A 24,801-nucleotide genomic window follows, 5' to 3' on the forward strand; every position below is an offset into this window, starting at 1 on the left:
GGTTTTCATGATCTTGGCAAACTCATCAATTCATTTCTCTGCTACTTCGTGATCAGCAGGTACTTTATCGTCACGAATCTTTAAAAATGTAATGCTATTACGTTTCTTAAATTTCTGCAATGAGCCTGCTGAATCTTCACAATTACCTTCAATTTTGAGTTCGTCGAGATAGATCTTTGCTTGTTTCATGATCAGCACACCATTAAGTGGCACATGTTCTCTGACACTGACAAATCCACTCTTTCAATACACAATCGAGATCTCCATTTTTTGCTTTATGCGGTGTTTAACTATTTTTCATTAACTTGCTCATTACATATGTGAGGTCAGTTCTTGGAACTGTCCGTGGTGTGCAGAAATCTGCACATCATCTGGGAATCCGCCGAGCATCTTGTGGGGGTTTCCATTTGTGACGTCAGGTCAGCGCTCAAAATAAATTCAGATTTTGGAGGTTTACAGATTTTGGAATTTCAGATAAGGAGTACTCAACCTGTGTACATTAACATCTTATTTGAGTCATAAGCATAGAGTCGTGTAGTACTACAGAACAGAAACAGGCCCTTCAGCCCATCTAGTCTGTGCCAAACTATTAATCCGCCTAGTCCCCTTGACCTGCACCCGGACCATAGCTCTCCATACCCCTCCCATTCCATGTACCAATCCAAATTTATCTTAAAAATTTAAATTGAACCCGAATCAACCAATTCTGCTGGAAGCTCGTTCCATACTCTCAATACCGAGTGAAAATATTCTCCCTCATGCTCCCCTAAAACATTTTACCCTTCAACCTTAATCAATGACCTTTAGTTCTAGTCTCACCCAACCTCAGTGGAAAAAGCCTATTTGCATTTATCGTATCTATACCCCTCATAATTTTGAAAACTTCTGTCAAATCTCCCCACAATTTCCTATACACTAGGGAATAAAGTGCTAACCTATTGAACATTTCCTTATAACTCAGGTCCTTGCAACATCCTTGTAAATTTTTTCAGTACTCTTTTAGTTTTATTGATATCTTTCCTGTAAGTAGGTGACCAAAACTGCATAGAATACTCCAAATTAGGCCTCACCAATGTCTTGTACAATTTCAACATAACACCCCAACTCCTGGACTCAATACTTTGATTTATGAAGCCCAATGTGACAAAAGCTTTTGTTATGACTCTATCTAACTGTCGCCACTCTCAAGGAATTATGGATCAGTACTGCAAGATCCCTCTGTCCTACTGCACTTCTCAGTGCCCCACCACTCACTGTCTGCCCTACCCTGGTTTGTCCTCCCAAAGTGCAACACCTCACACCTGCCTGCGTTAAATTCCATCTGCCATTTTCAGCCCATTTTCCCGGCTGATCCAGATCCTGCTGCAAGCTTTGATAGTCTTCCTTTACTTCAAGAACTAGCAGTTTCTGAATGAAACTCCAATTTTTGAAAGGGAGTTACTTAATTCCCTTGGGAGTTCCAGGGAAATACTTAAAACTCTGAAAAACAGCATTGAAGCAGGACTGCAGTGTAGCCAAACCACTTTTGTTTCAATCCTGATGATGTGATATTCCAGTATGTACCCCATGCAAAACATTTACAGAATTGCATACAGTTTTGAACAGCCAAAAACTTACAAGAGCAAATATTAATGTACATTGGATATTTGAATTCATACCATCAATTACTGGACAACTTTCATTAGTGGGATCCTGAAGTCTGGCCAAGGCAAGCACAGCCTGTATCCGCACATTTGGAAACTTATCTTTCAACCTCACAAGCATGGCTTCATATATACGATCATACAATTCATCATCAATCTGGGCATTCTCTGACATACTACCAAGAAGCCGATTGATAAGCTGACAGGCACGGAATCGAACAGAATGGCTGCATGCACTGTGAGACTGTTGAGAAAAATTTAACCAAGATGAACAATCGCAACAAAACATTAGAAAATTTTAAAACAAACAAAATGCTGGAAAAGGCTAAAGTGACAGGCAAGTAGAAACTCGGTCATCCTTGCAGGCTGAACAAAATGTGCTACCAATCACACGTACGTGTGTGTGTGTGTGTGTGTGTATGTGTGTGTGTGTGTGTGTGTGTGTGCGCACACATACACATATATATACACACACAAACTACACAGAAAAAACATACACAATTTTAAACACATGCAAACACTTACACAGGCACAAACACACTCACAATAGCACAGACACAACTGTTTGTGTCATTGGATAATGGGTAAAGATATAAAAGAGTAAAAGTTGCATTTCCCCAAGTGCCACCTCCCTACACAAAGGAATAATTTACAGAAACTATGAAGCAACAAGAACAAAGGTGTTTGAAAGCCTACGGGCAGGAACAAACCTAGATCCTCAGAGCTGCCAGGTTACTGTGCTAACTTCTTCATGTTGCATATGGCTATACCTTTGTTCTTTTAATTTTTTTCGTATTATAATTGGAAAAAATTGTTATCTTAACCACTTTGGTCTGTGCCCCATTGAACATTCCCACCATCATCTTAACCTCACTACAAATTAACACACTTGCTTTCTCACTTTTCCAGTTTTGTTAAAGGGTCCTAAGCTATTCCCCTCATGTGGGGTACTGCCCACATTTTATGTTTTAAATTTCCAGCATCTGCAATTTCTTATCCCAACTAGTAAAATTTATCTCTTTTGAAAGATGCATTTGTAACAAAATAGGACAGGTTCTAGTCTGTAATCTTTGTATGTCAACTTGTCAGATATTATGAAAACTACTGCTTTTGTTAAATTCTTCTGTGTATTACAATTTACCAGGTCACTGCTAATACTAAGTCTTAAACAAAATACAGATATTACTCTTTTGTTGGATGAACTAAAAGTAGTACTTTGAATAATAAAATCTGAGAATAAAAAGAAACAAGTATGTGTACCTTATGAAGAACACCATACCTTAAGCAGAAACTGAAAGAGGTAAAGCATGAAAGAGTTTTCATCATCATTTTCTTCCTCATCCTCAGGTTGTTCAAATGAAGTTGCAAACTTTGCAACAAACTCAATCACTCTTTCTACTGCTGGCTCCCGCTTATAAATGGTCATGGGATATTTCAGCAAATTGATAAATTCTTCATGAAAAGAACTTTTAGATTCATCCTGCAACATTATTAAATTTATGATTAATAAATGAAATAGGTTAAAATTATTTATCTTGGGTACTGTAAATGCAACAAAAAAGCAGTGAATCAGAAACACCACTCAATCCAGCAAAATTCTCTGAGAATAGGATCTTGCACAATTAGCCCTCAAATTAACTAAACTTTGCTAAAATAACCAAGTAATATAACTATGAAGTAAACACTATACATAGAACAGTACAGCACAGTACAGGCCCTTCAGCCCACAATGTTGTGTTGACCCTTAAACCCTGCCTCCCATATAACTCCCCCCCACCCTAAATTCCTCCATATACCTATCTAGTAGTCTCTTAAACTTCACTAGCGTATCTGCCTCCACCACTGATTCAAGCAGTGCATTCCACGCACCAACCACTCTCTGAGTAAAAAACTTCCTCTAATATCCCCCTTGAACTTCCCACCCCTTACCTTAAAACCATGTCCTCTTGTATTGAGCAGTGGTGCCCTGGCGAAGAGGTGCTGGCTGTCCACTCTATCTATAACCATATAACCATATAACAACTACAGCACGGAAACAGGCCATCTCTGCCCTTCTAGTCCATGCCGAACTCTTACCCTCCATTCCTTTCCTGTCCATATAGCTGTCCAGTTTAACTTTAAACGACAACATCAAACCTGCCTCAACCACTTCTGCTGGAAGCTCGTTCCACACAGCCGCCACTCTGAGTAAAGAAGTTCCCCTCATGTTACCCCTAAACTTTTGCCCTTTAACTCTCATGTCCTCTTGTGTGTGTGACAAAAAACCAAGTTATCAGAAGATTGATACTGATGAGAGAGATAAGGAAGACAATGGAGAAGCGTTCAAAATGTTAATGAGAGAGGAGAGAGAGGTAATGGAAAAGAAACACAATTAAGAGTATTGACAGACCGGTTGTTTTTAACCTGAACTGATTGAAGTTTGATGGACAGGTGATACCCCAGCAGGTAAAAGGAACAGGTTCGCTAAGGCACGACACACACCACAAGATCACGAGATAACGAGACCCTGGAAAAGTGGTGTGCCCCCACAAGTTGTTGAGAGTTTGGAGGTCTGGTCGCGGGAACCGACCATAGACGCACAGGGTGAAAAGGTACGATCGGCGGGAACCTGGTGTATGTGTCCGCCCTTGCCTGGGTGCCGGGTTCACCGCGGAAGAACAGTCGTATCCGGAACGGAGGGGTCACAGTCGGTGACCTCAGAAGACATAAAAGGGTTCGCCCGAAGGTCTGTGTGAATCAGAATTTGCATATTATCTCTCTCTCCCCAATGGCACAACAGCGATTACTGCGAACTGTACTCAGCTGAACTGAACTCTGCGTCACTTGAGACTGATCATTTTACCCCTAGACTGCGATAAAGCTTGATTGATTCCTATTATCCTAGTTCTGTGTACATGTGTGTTTTATCATTGCTAACCTGTTGCATTTATATCCTTACGATTAGAGTACTGTGTTACTTATTTCTTTAATAAAACTTTCTTAGTTCCAGTAATCCAGACTCCAACTAAGTGGTCCATTTCTGCTGGTTTGGCAGCCCAGTTACGGGGTATGTAACATGTGAATCTCCTCCACTCTCAATGGAAAAAGCCTATCCACGTCAACTCTATCTATCCCTCTCATAATTGTAAATACCTCTATCAAGGCCCCCCTCAGCCTTCTATGTTCCAAAGAATAAAGACCCAACTCTGTAACTTAGGTGATGAAACCCAGGTAACATTCTAGTAAACCTTCACTTACTCTCTCTATTTTGTTGACATCTTTCCTATAATTTAGTGACCAAAACTGTACACAATACTCCAAATTTGGCCTCACCAATGCCTTGAACAATTTCAACATTACATCCCAACTCCTATACTCAATACTCTGATTTATAAAGGCCAGCATACCAAAAGCTTTCTTCACCACCCTATCCACATGAGATGCCACCTTCAGGGAATCTATTCCTCTTACTATCTTGTATACCTCTGTCATATCTCGTCTCATCCTCCTTCTCTCCAAAGAGTAAAGCCCTAGCTCCCTTAATCTCTGATCATAATCCATACTCTCTAAACCAGGCAGCGTCCTGGTAAATCTCCTCTTCACCCTTTCCAATGCTTCCACATCCTTCCTATACTGAGGTGACCAGAACTGGACACAGTACTCCAAGTGTGGCCTAACCAGAGTTTTATAGAGCATCATAACCCCGTGACTTTTAAACTCTATCCCTCGACTTATGAAAGCTAACACTTCATAAGCTTTCTTAACTATCTTATCTACCTGTGAGGCAACTTTCAGGGATCTGTGGACATGTACCCACAGATCCCTCTGCTCCTCCACACTACCAAATATCCTGCCATTTACTTTGTACTCTGCCTTGGAGTTTGTCCTTCCAAAGTGTACCACCTCATACTTCTCCGGGTTGAACTCCATCTGCCACTTCTCAGCCCACTTCTGCATCCTATCAATGTCTCTCTGCAATCTTTGACAATCCTCTACACTATCTACAACACCACCAACCTTTGTGTCGTCTGCAAACTTTCCAACCCACCCTTCTACCCCCACATCCAGGTCATTAATAAAAATCACAAAAAGTAGAGGTCCCAGAACCAATGCTTGTGGGATACCACTAGTCACAACCCTCCAATCCGAATGTACTCCCTCCACCACGATCCTCTGCCTTCTGCAGGCAAGCCAATTCTGAATCCACCTGGCCAAACTTCCCTGGATCCCATGCCTTCTGATTTTCCGAATAAGCCTACCGTGTGGAACCTTGTCAAATGCCTTACTAAAATCCATGTAGATCACACCCACTGCACTAACCTCATCAATATGCCTGGTCACCTCCTCAAAGAACTCCATCAGGCTTGTTAGACATGATCTGCCCTTCACAAAGCCATGCTGACTGTCCCTGATCAGACCATGATTCTCTAAATGCCCATAGATGCTATCTCTAAGAATCTTTTCCAACAGCTTTCCCACCACAGAAGTGAGGCTCACTGGTCTATAATTACCCGGACTATCCTTACTACCTTTTTTGAACAAGGGGACAACATTCACCTCCCTCCAATCCTCCGGTACCATTCCGATGGACAACGAGAACATAAAGATCCTAGCCAGAGGCTAAGCTATCTCTTCCCTCGCCTCGTGGAGCAGCCTGGGGAATATTTCATCAGGCCCCGGGGATTTATCCATCCTAATGAATTTTAGCAACTCCAACACCTCCTCTCCCTTAATATCAACATGCTCCAGAACATCAACCTCACTCATTTTGTCGTCACCGTCATCAAGTTCCCTCTCATTGGTGAATACTGAAGAGAAGTATTCATTGAGAACCTCACTCACTTCCACAGCCTCCAGGCACATCTTCCCACCTTTATCTCTAATCAGTCCTACCTTCACTCCTGTCATCCTTTTTTTCTTCACGTAATTGAAGAATGCCTTGGGGTTTTCCATTACCCTACTCGCCAAGGCCTTCTCATGCCCCCTTCTTGCTCTCCTCAGCCCCTTCTTAAGCTCCTTTCTTGCTACCCTATATTCCTCAATAGACCCATCTGATCCTTGCTTCCTAAACCTCATGTATGCTGCCTTCTTCCACCTGACTAGATTTTCCACCTCACTTGTCACCCATGGTTCCTTCACCCTACCATTCTTTATCTTCCTCACCGGGACAAATTTATCCCTAACATCCTGCAAGAGATCTCTAAACATCGACCACATGTCCATAGTACATTTCCCTGCAAAAACATCATCCCAATTCACACCCGCAAGTTCTAGCCTTATAGCCTCATAATTTGCCCTTCCCCAATTAAAAATTTTCCTGTCCTCTCTGTTTCTATCCTTTTCCATGATAATGTTAGAGGCCAGGGAGCGGTGGTCACTGTCCCCCAGATGCTCACCCACTGAGAGATCTGTGACCTGCCCCGGTTCTTAATAATCAAGTTATTAAATCCCGACTTATTAAATTTCATATGAGGAATTGGAAAACACAGCAATCCGAATCTCTCCTCCCAAAAAAATAGATATCCACTTATTTCTGGATAAGCTCCAGCACCCATCATAGCATGTGAAATGTTTCCATTCCGCTTTCAAATCTATACCGTTTGGCTATTGTACCCTCCATGGATTCATCCTAACCATTATCCAACTCTCTCATTACGCCATACATCTTAATCAAGTTTCCCTTCAGCTTCTCATGAGCTCTAGATTTGACCATCTTATACTTTTATTGGAAATATATTTGCCCCAGACTGTCACTATCTCCTTTTGAACATCTCCCATTATTTTACAGGATTAATCTTGGTAAATTGGTTCATTGTTGTCACACGTATGGAGGTTAAAATCTTAAGAACAGTGAAAAGCTTGTTTTGCATAAGATTCATATAAATCAATTCATTAAACAGTGTATTGAGATAATACAAGGTAACACAATAACAGAATGCAGAGTAAAGTGTTACAATTACAGAGAAAATGCAGTGCATGAAAACTGAGGTACAAGGTTGCAAGGAGGTAAATTGTGAGGTCAATAGTCCATCTTATCATATGAGTGACTCATTCAATAGCCTTTAACAACAGGGCAAAAGCCGTCCCCATGCCCGATGGCACATGCTTACAGAGTTTTATATCTTCTGCCTGTTAAGGCGAGGTGGGAGTAGAGAGCTTCTGTTATGGATGGGATCTTAGATCACACTGGTCACATTACCATGGCATCAAGAAGCATAGACAGAGTACATGGAGGGGAAGCTGATTTCCTTGACATGCTGAGCTGTGTCCATAACTCTCTGCAGTTTCTTGTAGTCTCAGAGAGCAGTTTCCATACAAGGCTGTGATGCATTCTACGGTTCTTTAATAAATATTGGTGGGTATCAGAGGGAACATGCCAAATTTCTTTAGCCACTTGAGGAACTAGAAGCACTAATGAGCTTTCTTGGCAATAACATCTTCATGTTTGGACCAAGATAGGCTAATGGTGATGCTCACTCCAAGGAACTTGAACCCGTCAACCCTCTCACCCTCAGCAGTGTTGATGTAAACAGCAGCATGCACATCCCCCCTCCCTCCCCACCAAAGTCAATGAATAGCTCTTTTTGACATTAAGAGAAAGGTTGTTGTCATGACACTATGTCACTAGACTCTCTATCACATCATTATCTGAGATAGGGCTCACGATGGTGGTATCATCTGCAAACCTGTAGATAATGTCAGAAGAGAATATGGCCACACTGTCATGAGTGTATAACTAGGGGGCTGAAGACACAACCTTGAGGGTGTTGAAAATAATTGTGGCTGACTTATTGTTGCTTAATTACTGATTGCAGTATGTTGATTAGGAAATCAAGGATCTAATTGTAAACAGAGGTGTTGAGATCTTGGAGCTTGGAGATGAGTTTACTTGGAATTGTAATATTGAAGGCAAAGCTATAGTCAATTAACAATAGAGTAACATTCCAGTTCAAGTAATTATTTCTAATCAACTATTATAGTACCTCACAGCTTAAAAAGTTGGCCTTTCACCAATATTACTCTCTTTCATCTCTTCCACAATGTTAAATCCAACTGAATTATGATCATTGTTGTCAACATGTTCTCTTACAAACTTACCCAACTTCATTCACTAAAACTAGAACTACTACTTCTCATTGGCTCAAAGTTTATTTGAATGCATTTTAAAAATTCAGAGTCCTCTATACATTTACATTGATTTTAATGTGTTTGAAATCCCTCGTATTTACCCTTCTATTCTGATCGCAAAACTGCAACTATATATTTGGGCTTCTATTCATGAATAATCATGGTGCTGACCATAGAAACTCAGCTCAATACTTATCCATTCTAAGTCGAAAGATTAGCAGATTGAAATAAAACCGAAAAGGATATAATTTGCATCCCCACAGATTGATTCAGAGGAAAGCTTACACTTTGTCAGAGGACGAATGGAATGCTTTCTGTGAAGGAATACATGATCAGGAATAACAAGCATTTTATAAACAGATACATCCATTAAAACCTCCAGAATTAAATTAGATAAAATATTTATTATATAGTTCTTTTAAAAGGGGAGAAGGAAGTACCTTCAAAATTACTAGAAGAAAACTCAATTACAAGACAAAAGTAAAGAAAAATACAGAGATGAATACAACTAATGCACATAAAGAAAGAAAAACATTTTATTGTCAGGATGGCAAAATATCGGGGATTCAAGATAAAAATCAAAAAGGATGGAATTAAAATAAGTAAAATTTGGAAAACATTAGGGATCAGTCAGAAAACTGATATCAGTACAAAGGCAAACATTGTTTGGAAATCCTTGGCACCCTACTGCTTACAGAGCCTTGAAAAACTATTTTCCCACAACTATTTTCACATTTAGTGCCTCATTTTCTAATTCAAAAATATATTGAAGTAGGATTCTTTTCAGCTAATTGGCAAAACAGTGCATCATGACAAATCCAAAGAAAAATCTCAAAACCTGTCAACAATTTAATAAAAAATAAAAACCAAAATCGTGAAGATGAAAAAGTATTCATCCCCTTTGCAATTACTACACTAAATTTCCTCAGGTGCAATACTGTATATCACCTTACAAACTCACCCAGTTTGTTGATATAGAAAATTGGACGATCACCTGTTTTCAATGAATTCATAACAATAAATACCCCCTTTCTCTATAAGGTCCAACAGTATGATAGATTTTCAAGACTAAACTAAAATGAAGACAAAAGAGCATTCAAAGCAAGCCAGGGAAATCTGGGGAAGTGTACAGAGCATTTCAAAGATGCAGAACATTATTGAAGCTGAGTGCAATCCATCATGAAAAAGTGGGAAAAAATGTAACCACAGCCACACTACCTAGGTCAGGCCACACCTCTAAACTTAGTCCACAGAGAAGAATGGCACTTGTAAGAGAAGCTATTGTGAGGCCAGCAATCACTGTGTGAGCTGCAGAAGTCAGTTGCTGCAACTGGAAATGAAGTTCATGGCCCCACAATCTCTAAAGTCTTGCACAATGGTATTTATGGAAGGGTGGCGAGGAAGAAGCCCCGGCTAAAAAATAGCATATCCTTGCCCGTAAGACTTTGCAAAGCTTTACTTAGAAGATACTGCAAAGATGTGGAAGGTGGTCTTGTAGTTGGATGAGACTCAAGTGTAACTTTTTGGCACTAAGTTAGAACTTCAACGCTAAACATTACATGTGGCATTTACATAATACTTCACATCAGCCAGGTAACACCATTGCTACTGTAAGGTATGGTGGAGGTAGCATTGTGCTATGGGGATGTTTTCCAGCAGCGGGAATGGGAAATCTGGTCAGTATTGATGGGGAGATGAATGCTGCTAAATACAGAGGGATCCTGGATAAAAACCTGCTAGCCTCTGCTAAAAAGCTTAAAATGGGGAGGAAGCTCAACTTTCAAAGCACACTGCCTGAGCAACCATGGAGTGGCTTCAAATGAAGAAAATTAATGTCTTTAAGTGGCCTATCAGAGACCTGACCTCACCTGATCAAACATCTCTGACAAGACCTCAAGATTGCTGTCTACTGTAGCTCCCCAACTAACCTGGCACAGCCTGAGCAATTTTGCGAGGAGGAATGGGAAAAACTAATAAATAGTTATCCAAAAATACTACTGGCTGTAATAGCTGCAAGAGGTGGTTCAACTAAGGACTGAGCAAAGGGGTTGAATACTTTTGAACTGCTGACATTTCAGATTTTGAATTTTTAGTTTTTCATGCTTTACAATTTTCCTTGTTTTTTGGGCTCTACTGTAGTTCACAAGTAAAATCTTTCAGGTAAATTGGTTAAGATCCCTGATTGTAATACTAATTTATGTGATCAAAAGGTTGTGGGCTGAATACTTTTACAAGGCACTGCATGATTTTCATTCAAATTAAGGCTGTAAAAACTTAACTTAACGCACTGAAGCACACAGATGGTTAACCCAAACTCAAAATACAACAAATACAATAATTCTGATTTGAAGCAGAATCCTCCAGAACAAACTACACTCCAGTTTTACCTGATCATATATTTTCTTAAGACTTCCCACCAGCTTTGCCAGATTCTGATGTCCTTTCTGGGCCATTTCAAAGGCTCGGCGAATTTGAAGCTGCTGATTCTTTTGAAGCTGTTGATCCTTTTGTTTCACCATTTTTAGACAAGCCTTAAATAAACAATATGCATTAAATCACAAATTTGTTTCAAAAAAGCAAAAATACTTCATAAAATGATGCATCATATTACTTTGAAAATTAAAGACCAAAAAGTCTACAAATACACTTCTTAGTCTAAGATTCCAACAACTAGCAAACATAAATAATAGGCTGAAAAAAAAATCTTATTTGAAACTCTATTTCTCCAAGCTAGAAGTGAATCTAAATGTGGGGAATCAATTAGTCCAGAAGAATATGGTCAATAATTGGCCAAACTATTTAATATTCTGATACAATATGAAATGTAACCACTTCCTTAAAGTAGGAAAAACTACATGGGCAGCTCCTGCAAATAACAAGAGATTCACAACCAGATGCTTAAAATGCTTGATAAATTATAACCAGGATAAATGTTTTACATGGAATACAACTTCTTGCCTCCACTCAAAAGGCACAATAGGGCTATGATCAGTAAGTCGTAGATAAAATAATCCAAAAATAATTATCAATTTAGTCAACCTTTCTTGAACAAAAAAAAGGTACTTAACTGAGACTACCTTTCTTGAAATTAATATCTTTCTTTCCCTTTCATAAATTTTAAAAACTCATCAGGCAACCATAATAAATCTTTGTTAAATAACTGGCTTAAACCAAAATGGGATATAAATTTTCTAAAGGTAGGCTTGGTAGATTTAAATTAAATAAAAGTTGTAAATTGATTTTAATTTATGCTATTCACAACAAATTTATTGACAATGTTGAATAGTAAAGTTACTAAAAACCATAAACCAAAACAATATGATTAAACATATAGCCTAACACAATTTTATAGAAGATTTGAAAGAACATTTTCTTACTAAGTAACATAATCAGGCTCAAATATAGGCCTAGCATGTGAAACCTGTGCTTGTTTTTTGCTGCACAAATGCTCAATTCTGGATCAAACTTGAGATAAGCACACACAGATTTCACCTTCATCTGAAATGAGACTATTTCGGTCCTTGCTCTTGATACTTGTTGAACAAGAAAAAGCTTGCTCACACATGTAACAAGTTGAAATCTTCAGCTAAATGTTCATTGCTTTCTCATGAGTGGCAGAATATACTTTTTTCACAGAAATCCAGAACTTGGCCAGGGACTGGAGAGTAAATCTCATCTTACGTGCATAATCAGACTGCAGCTCTTCCTCTTCTCTCACAGTCAAGTTCTCAGGCTGAGCAGAAGATTCAGAGAAAGGGTCCCTCACATATTCTTGTGTTGAAAGGGAGGAAAAATCCTGTTCAATTTTGTTCTGCAGTTTTGCCAGGTGGTTTCCAATAAAGCTCAAAATTTTCTGATATCCGTGATTCAGGACATTTACTAAGACAGGTGTGTAAAAAGGGCCCATAGGATCATTGGGGACCCAAGTTCCCCAACCACAATCTATTCCAGCTGCTACCATCCAGGAAACGGTACTGCAGCATAAAAGCCAGGACCAACAGGCTCCGGGACAGCTTGTTCCACCAGGCCATCAGGCTGATTAACTCACGCTGATTTGAGTGTACTCTATATTACATTGACTGCTCTATTTATTATGAATTACTATGATTGCACATTGCACATTTAGACAGAGACGTAACAAAGATTTTTACTCCTCATGTATGTGAAAGATGCAAGAAATAAAGTCAATTCAATTCAATCTTGAGCCCAAGCAGCAGTGGAAGCATTTCAAGGTTGCCTTTTGCAATATGACAGGAATGGGAAACCTGTGGCGCATTGGATGATTAGAAGTGGCGTATTGCATCCCAGTGATAATAATTAAAAAGTAAGCCTACTCATCCAAAAAGAATTAACCAAAAACCAATTTGTAGAAAAAAAATCTATAACAGGAATTCAGGTAGCTTAGAGCTAGAAATGGGTTTTACTGAAAATAAATCTAAAACTTAGCAATTACTTGTAGCGATTTTATTATTTTGTGACATCTTTTGGCAAATGTCATCTTCTTTCACATTAATTTGTTTTCAATTTTAAAAAATGTTCAATGAGTCAAACTAGGAAAGAAGGAGTTTTGTTCTGCAGTCATTCCATAACTGTTCAATACACGTTTGATACTTGTTTGATCCTGAGGCGTCTGCACCAGCGGGGTGTCGCAGGTTTTTGCCAGTCAGTTTATAATTGACACTCGTGCGCTACGGAGTTGTGCTTTGTTTGTCCTTTGTGAACATTTGCAGTTTTGTACTTTTTCAAAATTAAGCCTTGTTTTTACATTCAGTTACCCATCACAGTGCAAAAGAAAATGAGCAAAAGAAAAGCAGAAAGTGATAGTAAGCGTGAATTCAATGAACAGTGGGGAAATGAGTTCTTATTTATACCAGGTCTGTCAGGAAAACCATTGTGCATTGTTTGTGAAAACACTTTCTCACATAATAGAAGACATGATCTTAACAGACACTATAAAACACAACATCAGACTGAAATAGAAGGAAAACTGAAGCTAGTGCTTGGGTCTGAGTTACAGAAAGAATATGTGATTAAGAAAAAGGAAGAAATCAAATGAAGACAAAATATATTTGTTAAAAGTCTCATTAAGGTAAGTAATATTTACCTTGTTTTTATATTAAATCAATATATCATGTAAAAATGCTAAATATGTCTATATTAACATAGTTTTACAAGAATTGAATGGGGGTACAAGAGTTGTACAGCGCATCTGAACTCATGCGTGAAAAAATTGATGCATGGAATGTAAAAGAATAGCCAGCCCTGCAACGTGATGTTTCCGAAGATTCCATTTCCTTTATAATCCAAGAACCTTATCACTAAGTCAAAACATTTTCTCCAGGGCCTTGTTCAACTGGTTCATATGATAAAGGATGTCTGCTAAGTAGGATAGTTTCTGCAGCCAGTCTTCATCTTCAAAGCACTCAGCAAAATCTGACCTACTGTTTTCTTGAAAGTATTCCTGCAATTCACCTTTCAGCTCAAACATCCTTTTGAGAATGCTAAGCCATTAGATTTCTGTATGTAGCAGGAGAATGACGTGCTCTTTGTCCAGGTTTTCACACAGTTTTTAAAATATTCTCAAGTGAACTAGTATTTGTTTAATAAAGTTAACCATTTTTATAGCATCATCCAGAACTTTTTAATTTCATCTCCAAGTTTTTGATGTCAGCACCTCTCTATGAAGAAAGTATGTTGTGACAACGTCAGGAATTTTTTTTTAAAAACAGAAACAAAACTTCTCATGGAGCTAGCATTGTTGGGACACCATCAGTACAAATGCCAACACAGTTCTTCTTTTGTTTCCAGATATGAAGACAAAACATTAGATATATCTTGGCAAACACGAGAAAATCTGCAGATGCTGGAAATTCAAGCAACACACACAAAATGCCCGTGGAATGCAGCAGGCCAGGCAGCATCTCTAGGAAGAGGTACAGTCGACGTTTCAGGCCGAGATCCTTCGTCAGAACTAACTGAAAGAAGAGATAGTAAGAGATTTGAAAGTGGCGGGGGAGGGGGAGATCCGAAATGATAGGAGAAGACAGGAGGGGGAGGGAAGAAGCTAAGAGCTGGAAATTTGATTGGCAAAAGGGATACACAGTTGGAGAAGGGGGAGGGGAGCCCAGAGGAAGATGGAGATCAGGCAAGGAGTGATTGTGAGAGGGACAGAGAGAGAAGAAAAAAAAGGGGGAATAAAAATAAATAAGGGATGGGGTAAGAAGAGGAGGAGGGGCATTAACGGAAGTTAGAGAAATTAATGTTCATGCCATCAGGTTGGAGGCTACCCAGAAGGAATATAAGGTGTTCCTCCAACCTGAGTGTGGCTTCATCTTGACAGTAGAGGAGGCTGTGGATAGACATATCAGAATGGGAATGGGACATGGAATTAAAATGTGTGGCCACTGGGAGATCCCGCTTTCTCTGGCGGACAGAGCGTAGGTGTTCAGCGAAATGGTCTCCCAGTCTGCGTCAGGTCTCACCAATCTATAGAAGGCCACACTGGGAGCACTGGACGCAGTATATCTTGGCCTTTGCTTGTTTCGGGTAGCTCTTTGCAACAGAAAAAGTTCTCCTGAATTTCACTATTTACAAATCTTACAAATGCTACAACATGATTATTTACTGGCGAAATTTGTTGGCTCATCAACCTGGATTGAGAAGCTTTTGTTCTTCAGTTTATCATACAAAACCTCTACAGCATCGTGTGACGTCATCAATACATCGACTTAGCATTCTGTTTGAGAGTGAAACATTTTCAATTTCTCAAACTGCACTTTACACACTATAATTTTACATGCTGGCATTATTAGGTTCCCACCAACCTTTTCCGTTTCTGCTACTAAATAACTTTCTTCCTGAACCCTTTTACTGACTGTGACTTTACTAATAAAAGCTTTACTCTGTTTGTTTTGAGATTCCAATAGCTATTTAAAATAATCTGTACTTTTACATGTCATATGGCTGTGGTTTATAGTTAAGTGTCTCTTCAACTTTGCTGGAGCTATTGCTGCATTTTTAAGTTATTTGCCACAGACTAGGCCCAACAGAATAGGACAAATTGGATCACCAGTCCGTGTTGAACTCATTAATAAGTAGCTTATCAGTAAATAATCAGCTTATAAGTAAAGACAGACTTTTTTGTGTCCATTGTTGCACTAGAGCAGTGAAATGACTCAGAAGATTGTAATTCTTCATCATAAACCTTATCAGAATTGTCCATAGGCCTAGGCCTAGAATCCTCCTCTTCATTGGATTATCTTTAGAATAAAAATTGCCCTCCAATTTTCTACTACACCAGTAGAGTTTGTTAATACCCATAGGTCAGTCGGCAGCACACAGCAGGGGAGGTAACTTGGGAGGCAGAGAACTCAACCAAGTAAACACAGTCCTACTGCGCACTGCCACACTGAGAGACCTCTAACAAGATTGCTAACAGGGCTGCTCAGTCACTGTCCACCACTGCCAGCGCAAGCATCACACTTTGTGCAAAGTTCAAAAAACTATTAATTTTGTAAACCACAATCTCTCGCAGAACCCTAAGGTTCCAAAGAAACCCAGATAATTTTTCACCCAGATGTATATTTAAATTACATTCCACCCAAATTAATGAAGACGGCAAGTTCCATAGTGCTAAATTTCATAAAGTATGGTAAACCTTTAACTTTTGAGGGATAGGTCTACCATGGATGATAAATGAATCATAAACTATACTTCTTTTGAGAAGCTGAAACAAAAGTCATTTATCAAATGACCATTTTGCTAAATGAGAGCACAGGTACTCAAAGTTAAGTTTTCTACACCTCCTCTAACAGAGCTTAAGTTGCTTGCTGATGTAACAGAAAAGTAGTTGCAGAGATCACTTAGATTGAGAAAATCTGAGGAAATAAATCGACCAGTGGAAAAAGACAATGGAATCTAGAATAAAAACAGAAAGCTAGATGATCTCAGCTGTTCAAGAATCTATTGCAGTAAGAAGTTAGTACTTTTTCCCCATGACCACGTGATTTTCCCCCAGGCATTTCCATTTCTTCCCACATTCCAAAGATATACACGTAAGTAGGTTAATTGGTTGCATTGGTTTAATTGGGTGGAGCAGTGTTGTTGGGCCGAAAGGCTGTTATCGTGCTGTATCTCTAAATAAACAAGAAGCTGGAAGTACTCCGCAGGTTGAGCAGCATTTGCAGAGGCAAGAAATGGAAATTGACATTTTTGATCTAACTCTGCATCTGGACTGAGCCAGCATAGAGCAGTACAAGGCAGATGTGAGACAGAGAATCGTAGGTGATAGTGAAATCAGGTGGGACGGAAGTGATGAGCCAATGGAGGGAGGGGAGGAGATACAGGAGGGAGGAAAAACTGCATTGGCAAGTGCATATGGGAGAAAAACACCAAAGCTGTGGGCTACATAGTTGGAAAATTCAATGTTCATATGACTGGGGTGAAAGCTACCCAAGCAGGATACAAGAGGTTGCTCTTTTAATTTGCAACTGGCTAATCCATAGAAATAGAAAAGACAAAAAAAAAACACACACACAAAAGGCTGGAGGAACGCAGCAGGTCAGGCAGCATGTATGGAGGGAAATGGAACAGTCAACATTTCAGGCCCAGGTCTCAAGAAGGGTTTCAGTCTGAAGTGTCAACTGTTCATTTCCTTCAACTAATTCGGCCTGGCCTGCTGAGTTCCTCCAGTATTTTGTGTGTGTTGCTCAAGATTTCTGGCCTCTGCAGAATCTTTTGTGAAAAGAAAGAAGAAACAAGTTGGCATGCATGTGGGAGAGAAAGTTAAAATGACATGCAGTTGGAAACATAATGATCAGCGCATGTGCTGAAAAACAGTTGCCCAGACTACGCTTGGTTTCTCCAATATACAGGAGGCCACATCATGAGCATTCGATGTAGTGGAACAGGTTAGAAGAGGTGAACTTCTATCACTTGGAAGTGCCAATTAGATTCCTAGATTACACCTCCTGCAATCGCAGAGTAACTACCAGCAGTCCTTACATAAGCCAGGAAGAGGCAGAGCAAAAGATTTGCAGGATCACATTTAAGTTGGCGGAAATAGAAAATAATATGTTGGATGCGGAGTGTGTGTTTTCAAGCTCTCGCATCTCTCCCCTGGTGGTAGTAATAAGACAGCACGTCCTGGCTGACAGGGATCCTTAATACTAGACACCGCCGTTTTGAGGTATCGCCTTTTTAGATGTCCTTGATGCTGGGGAGGTTAGTGTCCATGATGGAGCTGAAGTTGTTGAAGGTAAGGAATTTACCCACTTCCTCTTTTTCACTACTAGGCTTACTCTGCTCCCTTCCAAGCCCACCTCGTTGCCTAGGTTGAAAGTCCCACTTCCTGACCTCCAGACATACCCTGCATGCATTTGCTGTTTGTCAACTCTCCCTCTCCTATTGCCGGAGTTACCCCTCTCCTCCAGTTCCCTCACCCTTTGTTACTAGAGCGACCCCCTCCCTGTAGTTGCTGAGGTTACAGCAACATCTCCAAATTCTCTCCAGTTGCCAGTTACACAATCCCACCCCCCCCACCCCCAAATTTGCAGGGCCTACAACAACCCCCTCAAAATTTGCTCTGGTTGCTGGGATTAAACCACACACTCAATTCTGCTCCTGTTGCCGGAGTTACACCCACCCGACTCACTCTAGTTGCCGAGGTTAAACCACCCTCCAAACTCCCTCTGGTTGGTGGGGTTACACCAATGTCCTGAAATTTTCTCCGGCTGCTGAGATTACAACACCTCCCCCCGCCATCTCGCTCCGATCGGCGGGGTTGCACCCCACCACACACACCCACCAAGCTCTCTGTGATTGCCTGTGTTACACCACCCACACCCACACTTCGCTCCGATGCCCGGAGGCCTCACATCTTTCTCCCGTTACCGGAGTTCCACCATGCCAATCTCACTCTGATTGCCGGAGTTGTCCCACACAACCACCCCCCGGGATTACCCACCCTCACCTGTCCGTTCAAATTTCCAGCTCCTGATCAATGAGTTGAGCGCGATCCGCCACAAACAACCGCCCGAAATTTCAAATCGAATATCGCGAGATTACTGAGGCAACGGCCGGAAGTGCCGCCTACGTCGAAGTTTGAGGGACAGCGGCGATTTTTCCCTTGCTGTGAGAGTCCTGCAAGGGAAATGCGGGGACAATGGAATAAAGGAATAAATCCTTCAGCGGGAGAAGGATCGCCTCAAATGTCTGTGGGGCTGCATTGAAACACAAAGTGAAGCGATTTGCTTTTAATTTCGTACTAGGTAGGGTCATGAGGCAGCTATGTGAAGAATAAATGTGTGTATTATTTCTCAGTGAAAGAAAACCTCCTGTTGAAACAACAGAATTCACTTATAGCTTGTCAAATCCTTGTGAGGCGCCGTTATTTAATATCCATTGAAAAGAATCTCCTTATTCCCCAGGAGATTCGGCATACAGTAATTGCTTAGATGCAAATATTGTTCAGGAACAAGAAGAACGGACTTTCTATTTTACAAACTTTTTTCAAATGTATTGTCTACTGGAGAAGAAAGACACTTAAGCAAATAATGGTACTCCTGGCGTCTTTACATTTCCTTTGCATAGGATTGTCACTCCAGTGTCTTTGAAGCGGATTTAAACTGACAACTCTACTCGTGAAACCACATAAGCATAAGATAATACGGTACATACTGAATAAATTAGGAAGGGAGCTGATAGATTTTGTAACTTACTTTGGTTTAATCAATTGGAGTTTTCTCTTTTGGACATTTTTTTTCTGACTCTGTCTGTTACTTTTCTTGTATTCTTTAGGTTACAGCGCATATGTTCCTGTATTCCAAAAACATTATTCTGCAAGTATCAAACTAAAGGAAAGGAGAGCAAAAAAGACTCAAGGAACTCAAATCCCAACTATATATACTTGCCGTGAATATAAAGGCTAGCATTCCATTAGCTCTCTGTGATTTTGTTTTCCTCAACTGCTACCTTTGAGTAATAATGGTATTTTAAACCTCTTTGGATCTCCACTGCTCGCAGCTTTTCTCCATTTTAACAAATACTTGGAGCTTTATGGCCTGGATTATAAGAACTGTTCAAAATTGTTGGGTTTTGAATCAGAAATAGGCTGGATTTCTTTTTCCCTGGACTTCAGTGCAAGTTTTCTGCTTCATGCAATGTTGCTAGTCCTTCTGTGCTACTGAAACCCATTGGTTTCAACCACCTTTGTCGATAATGAAAGTAGTAAATTACACACATTGATCTATGTCCATAATGTATTAATTTAATAAAATACACATACACTGTCCTCATTGTTTATTTTTGTCTGACTGTGATATCTAGCACCAGAGGTTACCGTTTCAAAATAAACGATCAGCCATTCAGGACAGAGTGAGAAGAAATCTTTTTACCCTTAAGGTAGTGAATCTTTGTAATTCAGTTCCAGAGAGGACTCTAGAGGCTCAGTCATTGAGCATTTTCAAGATGGAGATGAATAGATTTTCAGATATTGATAGGATCAAAGAACAGTACAGCTCGAGGTGATCCAGTGTTTGGAGTTCAATTCCAGAGCAGTTCTGTAAGGAGTACGTCCTCCCCATGGACTGCGTTGGATGCTCCAGTTTCTTCCCTCAGTCCAAAGATGTACTGGGGAGGTTAATTGATCATTGTAAGTTGTTTCGTGGTTAGGTTAGGGTTAATCGGGGTTGAAGGGCCCACTCTGCACTATCTCACTTTATAAATAAAATAAAACATGTTGCAGGAAAATTATGCTAAGTTAGGAGTTCAGCTGTGATCAGATTGAATGGGAGAGTAGGTAATGTTCATTATGTTCTATTACAGGAAGTCAAAGATTCAGACTTTGGTGGCTTTGCTATTCATGAGCAAGCCGGCAAAATTACTCATGTATGTGAAGGATGTAAGAAATAAAGTCAATTCAATTCCTGATTTACTTATATTTGCATTTACACAGTTTGTTCATTAATCCTGTTTGCAGTTACTGTTTGAGAGGTTTGCTCAGTATATGCCCACAGAAAAAAGAATCTCAGGGTTGTCTGTGGTGTCATTTATATACTCTGAACTTTGAATAAACAATAGTGTTAAGAGTTTTTTCCTTATTCAATCTCATTTGAGACCTCACATATTCATTTTGAAAAATTTAGGAGGTAAGTTTTGTGAATCTCAATTTCAGGAAGAAAGAGTCATGCTAATTAGTAATTTTGCCGGCTTGCTCATGAATAGTTGAAGGACAGGGTTGTTTTTTTCTGGTAACCTGACCAACATATAGACCTCAATAAGCAATCAAAAATATATTACATTTATCTCATTGCTGAAGACAAAAATTTCTTGCATAGACTACTGGACAATAGGCAATATTCCAACAGTAATATTTCAAAAAGTTCTTCATTGGGTATAAAACGGGCTAGTTAACTTCATTATTTCATGATATCCCATGGAAAAACAAATATGTCCTGTCTCTTGTGAGGTCACTTCAGAAAAAAAACGTGTAAATCCTTCCATGGCATATTGATCTAAAATGCTGACGCATGACTCTAAACCATTACTGAACTCATGGTACAGTTGCAGTATGTTCTCCCATCTCTCAGTCTGGAAATAAAATCTGCAACTTTCCTCACATGGGACTGATAACTGTGAAACTTGTCCTGAGCCATTCAAATTGCCTAGTTGAAGGAATAACGATTGATAATTGACTCTAATGTCAAAATTTCCACAGTTATTTTATGAAAGGAAAACATAGATAAACTGAAAGACATAACATAAAATCCCAGGTATAAGAGAATCTGACCCTATGCTATTATGCTGTCATTATTTTTCACATTCATAGGGTGACAGAATTACTGAAGGTTCTTACTAACAATAAACAGTCTTTCAATGCTGAAAAGATTAGATAAAATTAATGAATTTAAGAATCCTAAAATTTCATGCAGGAAATGTGTTGGGATGCAATCTAATACCCAATTAATGGTTTCAATACAATGTCCTACGTGGTTCTTATTTTTTTTCTTCTGAATGCTTTGAATCCTATTTTATGATTGCTTCTAAAATGATTACAATTTTTTATTTATAATTTTTGCATTTAGTTGTTTTTTTTGGATTTTTAAATTTTTTTGTCATTTCTCAAAGCAATTCTGAAATATGAGGCTCAATGTTATTCCCCAGACCATTAAGAAACCAGAGGGCAATGAGTTGGAGAAAAATGGTCACAGGGAGGTCTGTATGGATGTACCATCACCCAAGTACCCGAGAGCAGGATGTAACCATTAAACAACAGGAATTCTGCAGATGCTGGAAATTCAAGCAACACACATAAAAGTTGCTGGTGAACGCAGCAGGCCAGGCAGCATCTATAGGAAGAAATCTCTAGGAAGATCTTCCTAGAGATGCTGCCTGGCCTGCTGCATTCACCAGCAACTTTTAGGATGTAGCCATTTTCATTTTTCTAATTAACCACTCTTTAAAGGGTAGATTTTACAAATTGCAGAAATTTAGGGGAAAATTCAGACCCTTTGTGACATTTTGGTCATTATAGATAGTGGGGAGAAAGTCCTCCAGAGCCAACTAACATCCCAGCATCTTCTGTGTGACCCCAATGACAGAAGCTGCTAGGGTCAGAAGTATACTACTTACTATGCTCATATCACATTAAGGTCACATTACTGTATAGGCATAACTTGGTTTCATTTGAACTAAATAGGAATTTTTACATTTAAATTTTCATTTCATTTCCTTGTGTGTTATCTCTCTCTCTCTCTCTCACACACACACACACACACACACACACAAACACACACACACCATCCCTCTCAGAATCAGGTTTAATATCACCAGCAGATGTCACAAAATTTTGAGTTTTTTTGGAAACTCCCTCAGAACCTGAATCAATTCCTTTTAAAAGGTGATAGATAATAAGACCTAAGGTCAAAAGTTAGGCCAAAAGGGATTGGTTTTAAGGAGCTACAAAGGAAGAGAGTCATAACAAGGCAAATGATAGCAATGGAATTTCAGAGCTTTGGGACTCTTCAGCCAAGGTACGGCTGGCAGAGAAGGTGCCAAGGATTAGAAAATTGTAAAAAGGCACAATTGGTAGAAACCAGCAAACTACATTGATTTATAGTCCGCTCATACTTCAAATATAAAATCCTCACCATTGAGCTCAGATGATTTCATAGCACTGGCCAAGCTCTATGACTGTAAGTTCCACCAGTGCAGCAAGAATTCTGTGTCCTTCCAATCTCACTTCTTGTACACCCTAGGTCTCTATTCCATCCCCTCCTTCCATTGTTGCAACAAAAACACAGATTTGAAATGAAGTTTTGGGTCACATGTCCCAATTTGTTTTCCCATTTGATCAGGAATACACTCGGTGTGATTGTTCATGTTACTGTGAAGTGTCTTTTACTACATTAATTGATCTTAGATCTTTTTGTGAAGCCCTCTGGGACCAAAGATGACTTCCTTCCACACTGGTCCTATGGATTTTGAAGTCAATATGGAATCCACAGACTTGCTACAGATAGTCCAGGAGGTACATAATGGGGTGGATGGGTGAGTAGCTTGGGAGGTACTGTGCACCTTCCATCATTTACGTTAGGCTCCAGTGTACTTTCAGTGAATGGACCAGATGTTCTCAATGCCTGTCCTCGTGCTCCTGCATTTTGAATTTGCGTGGCCAAAGATTCCCAAGAATCAGTAGGGATGTTACACTTTCACAAGACATCACTGAATGCTTTCCTCAATTCATAATATCTTCCCTTGTCAGAGCTTGGTAGTAGAGTTCCTTACTTGAGAGGCAGGTGATAGACATTCAAACAAAATGGCCTGTACTATCAGTCTTCAGTTAGAAGCTTGACCACACCTCGAGGGAGAAAACCAGCTTTATCCAAGAAATCCAAGGTCAGTAAGACGGTGAATAGACAATGAGTGGAAACAGTAATGGCATGACAGGCACAGATTTTACAACACTGTCAAGTCTATCTATAATACAATAGCAATAAAGTTAACTTATCAAGAATAGAGAGGCAATCATCATCTGCTGGAAGAACTTTCCAAAGAACACCTCAATCTGGAAACTATGTTCTTAGATATTCAAGTGTCTTAAACACGAGAAAAGCTAAGGAAACATACAACACTGTTTTACCTCTCTAGTATTTGTATTGATCAATCCTCAAGTATGAAAGCTATTTCTGGCTTTTAATAAATCCTTCCATAGTCAGAAAATTAGACTCAAAGTTAAAATATTTTCCACCAGAGGGCAGTGAGGGACAATACAAATGAAAATAGGTTTCCAACTGAGCAACAACTATATTCCTATTATGAAAATAGATCATAAACACAGGGAAAATTGTACTATAATCTTTTTCCGTAAAAATAATTTCCAATGTTGAACTGTTGACACACTTTGATAATATAAATACTGTTTCTTTCATAAATACTTTAATTAGTTAATTTGTATTTAGACTATTCAAGTATTTTTCTGCTTTTCCACGGGACATGCATAGTTGTAGCCAAAAGAGTGTATTAATGATATGATCTAAATATAATTGTTAGTTGGCTATTTGGAAATGACTGAAACCTGACAATTGAGGCTATAGTTGATTTCTCATCTTGATCTTAGTTAATTGCAGAGCAGGCTCAGGGAGTTGAGTATCTTTCTCCTGCTTCTAATTCATGTGTTTAAATGAATATTCTGTCTTCAATTTTATTCTCTTCATTTGGAAAGACTTGGTCCTATGAATTCCTTTCCTAATTTTGAGACAGGCTAAAACTGTGTTGCCAAGCATTCAAATACTGTTTACTAATGTAAATCAAAAACCCTGCAAGTGCTAGAAATCTAAGACAAAAATGTAAAGTTAGTAAGTCAGGTAACATCTGTGGAAAGACCCAGACATTAACTGTTTCTCCTCCCACAGATGCTGCTTGGCCTACAGAATGTTTCAGCGGTTGCTGTTTGCAAATATTCAGGTAGGAATCGTGATCTTCCACACAAAGTAATATCCATCATGCTCCGCACAAAGCTATCAATGTCTTTCAATATTGTATAGTTACTTGT

General features: G+C 39.4%; 1 protein-coding gene across 2 annotated transcripts in view; it reads right to left on the bottom strand.

The window, feature by feature from the left end:
• Positions 1 to 24,801, bottom strand: part of ncapg (non-SMC condensin I complex, subunit G) — an 87,469-nt gene that overhangs the window by 46,348 nt on the left and 16,320 nt on the right. The window contains exons 1-4 of one of the 2 annotated variants that reach the window (XM_063042164.1): positions 18,721 to 18,800; positions 11,138 to 11,281; positions 2,923 to 3,123; positions 1,659 to 1,887 (exon numbers count right to left, since the gene is read on the bottom strand). In XM_063042164.1, the coding sequence (XP_062898234.1) occupies positions 1,659 to 1,887; positions 2,923 to 3,123; positions 11,138 to 11,269 (562 nt within the window). In that variant the 5' untranslated portion in view covers positions 11,270 to 11,281; positions 18,721 to 18,800. Of the gene's footprint in view, positions 1 to 1,658; positions 1,888 to 2,922; positions 3,124 to 11,137; positions 11,282 to 18,720; positions 18,801 to 24,801 lie in introns of those variants that run through there. The other variant, XM_063042165.1, reaches the window with a different exon arrangement.

The sequence above is a fragment of the Mobula hypostoma genome, chromosome 3 (genome assembly GCF_963921235.1).
Source record: "Mobula hypostoma chromosome 3, sMobHyp1.1, whole genome shotgun sequence".
NCBI lineage: Eukaryota > Metazoa > Chordata > Chondrichthyes > Myliobatiformes > Myliobatidae > Mobula > Mobula hypostoma.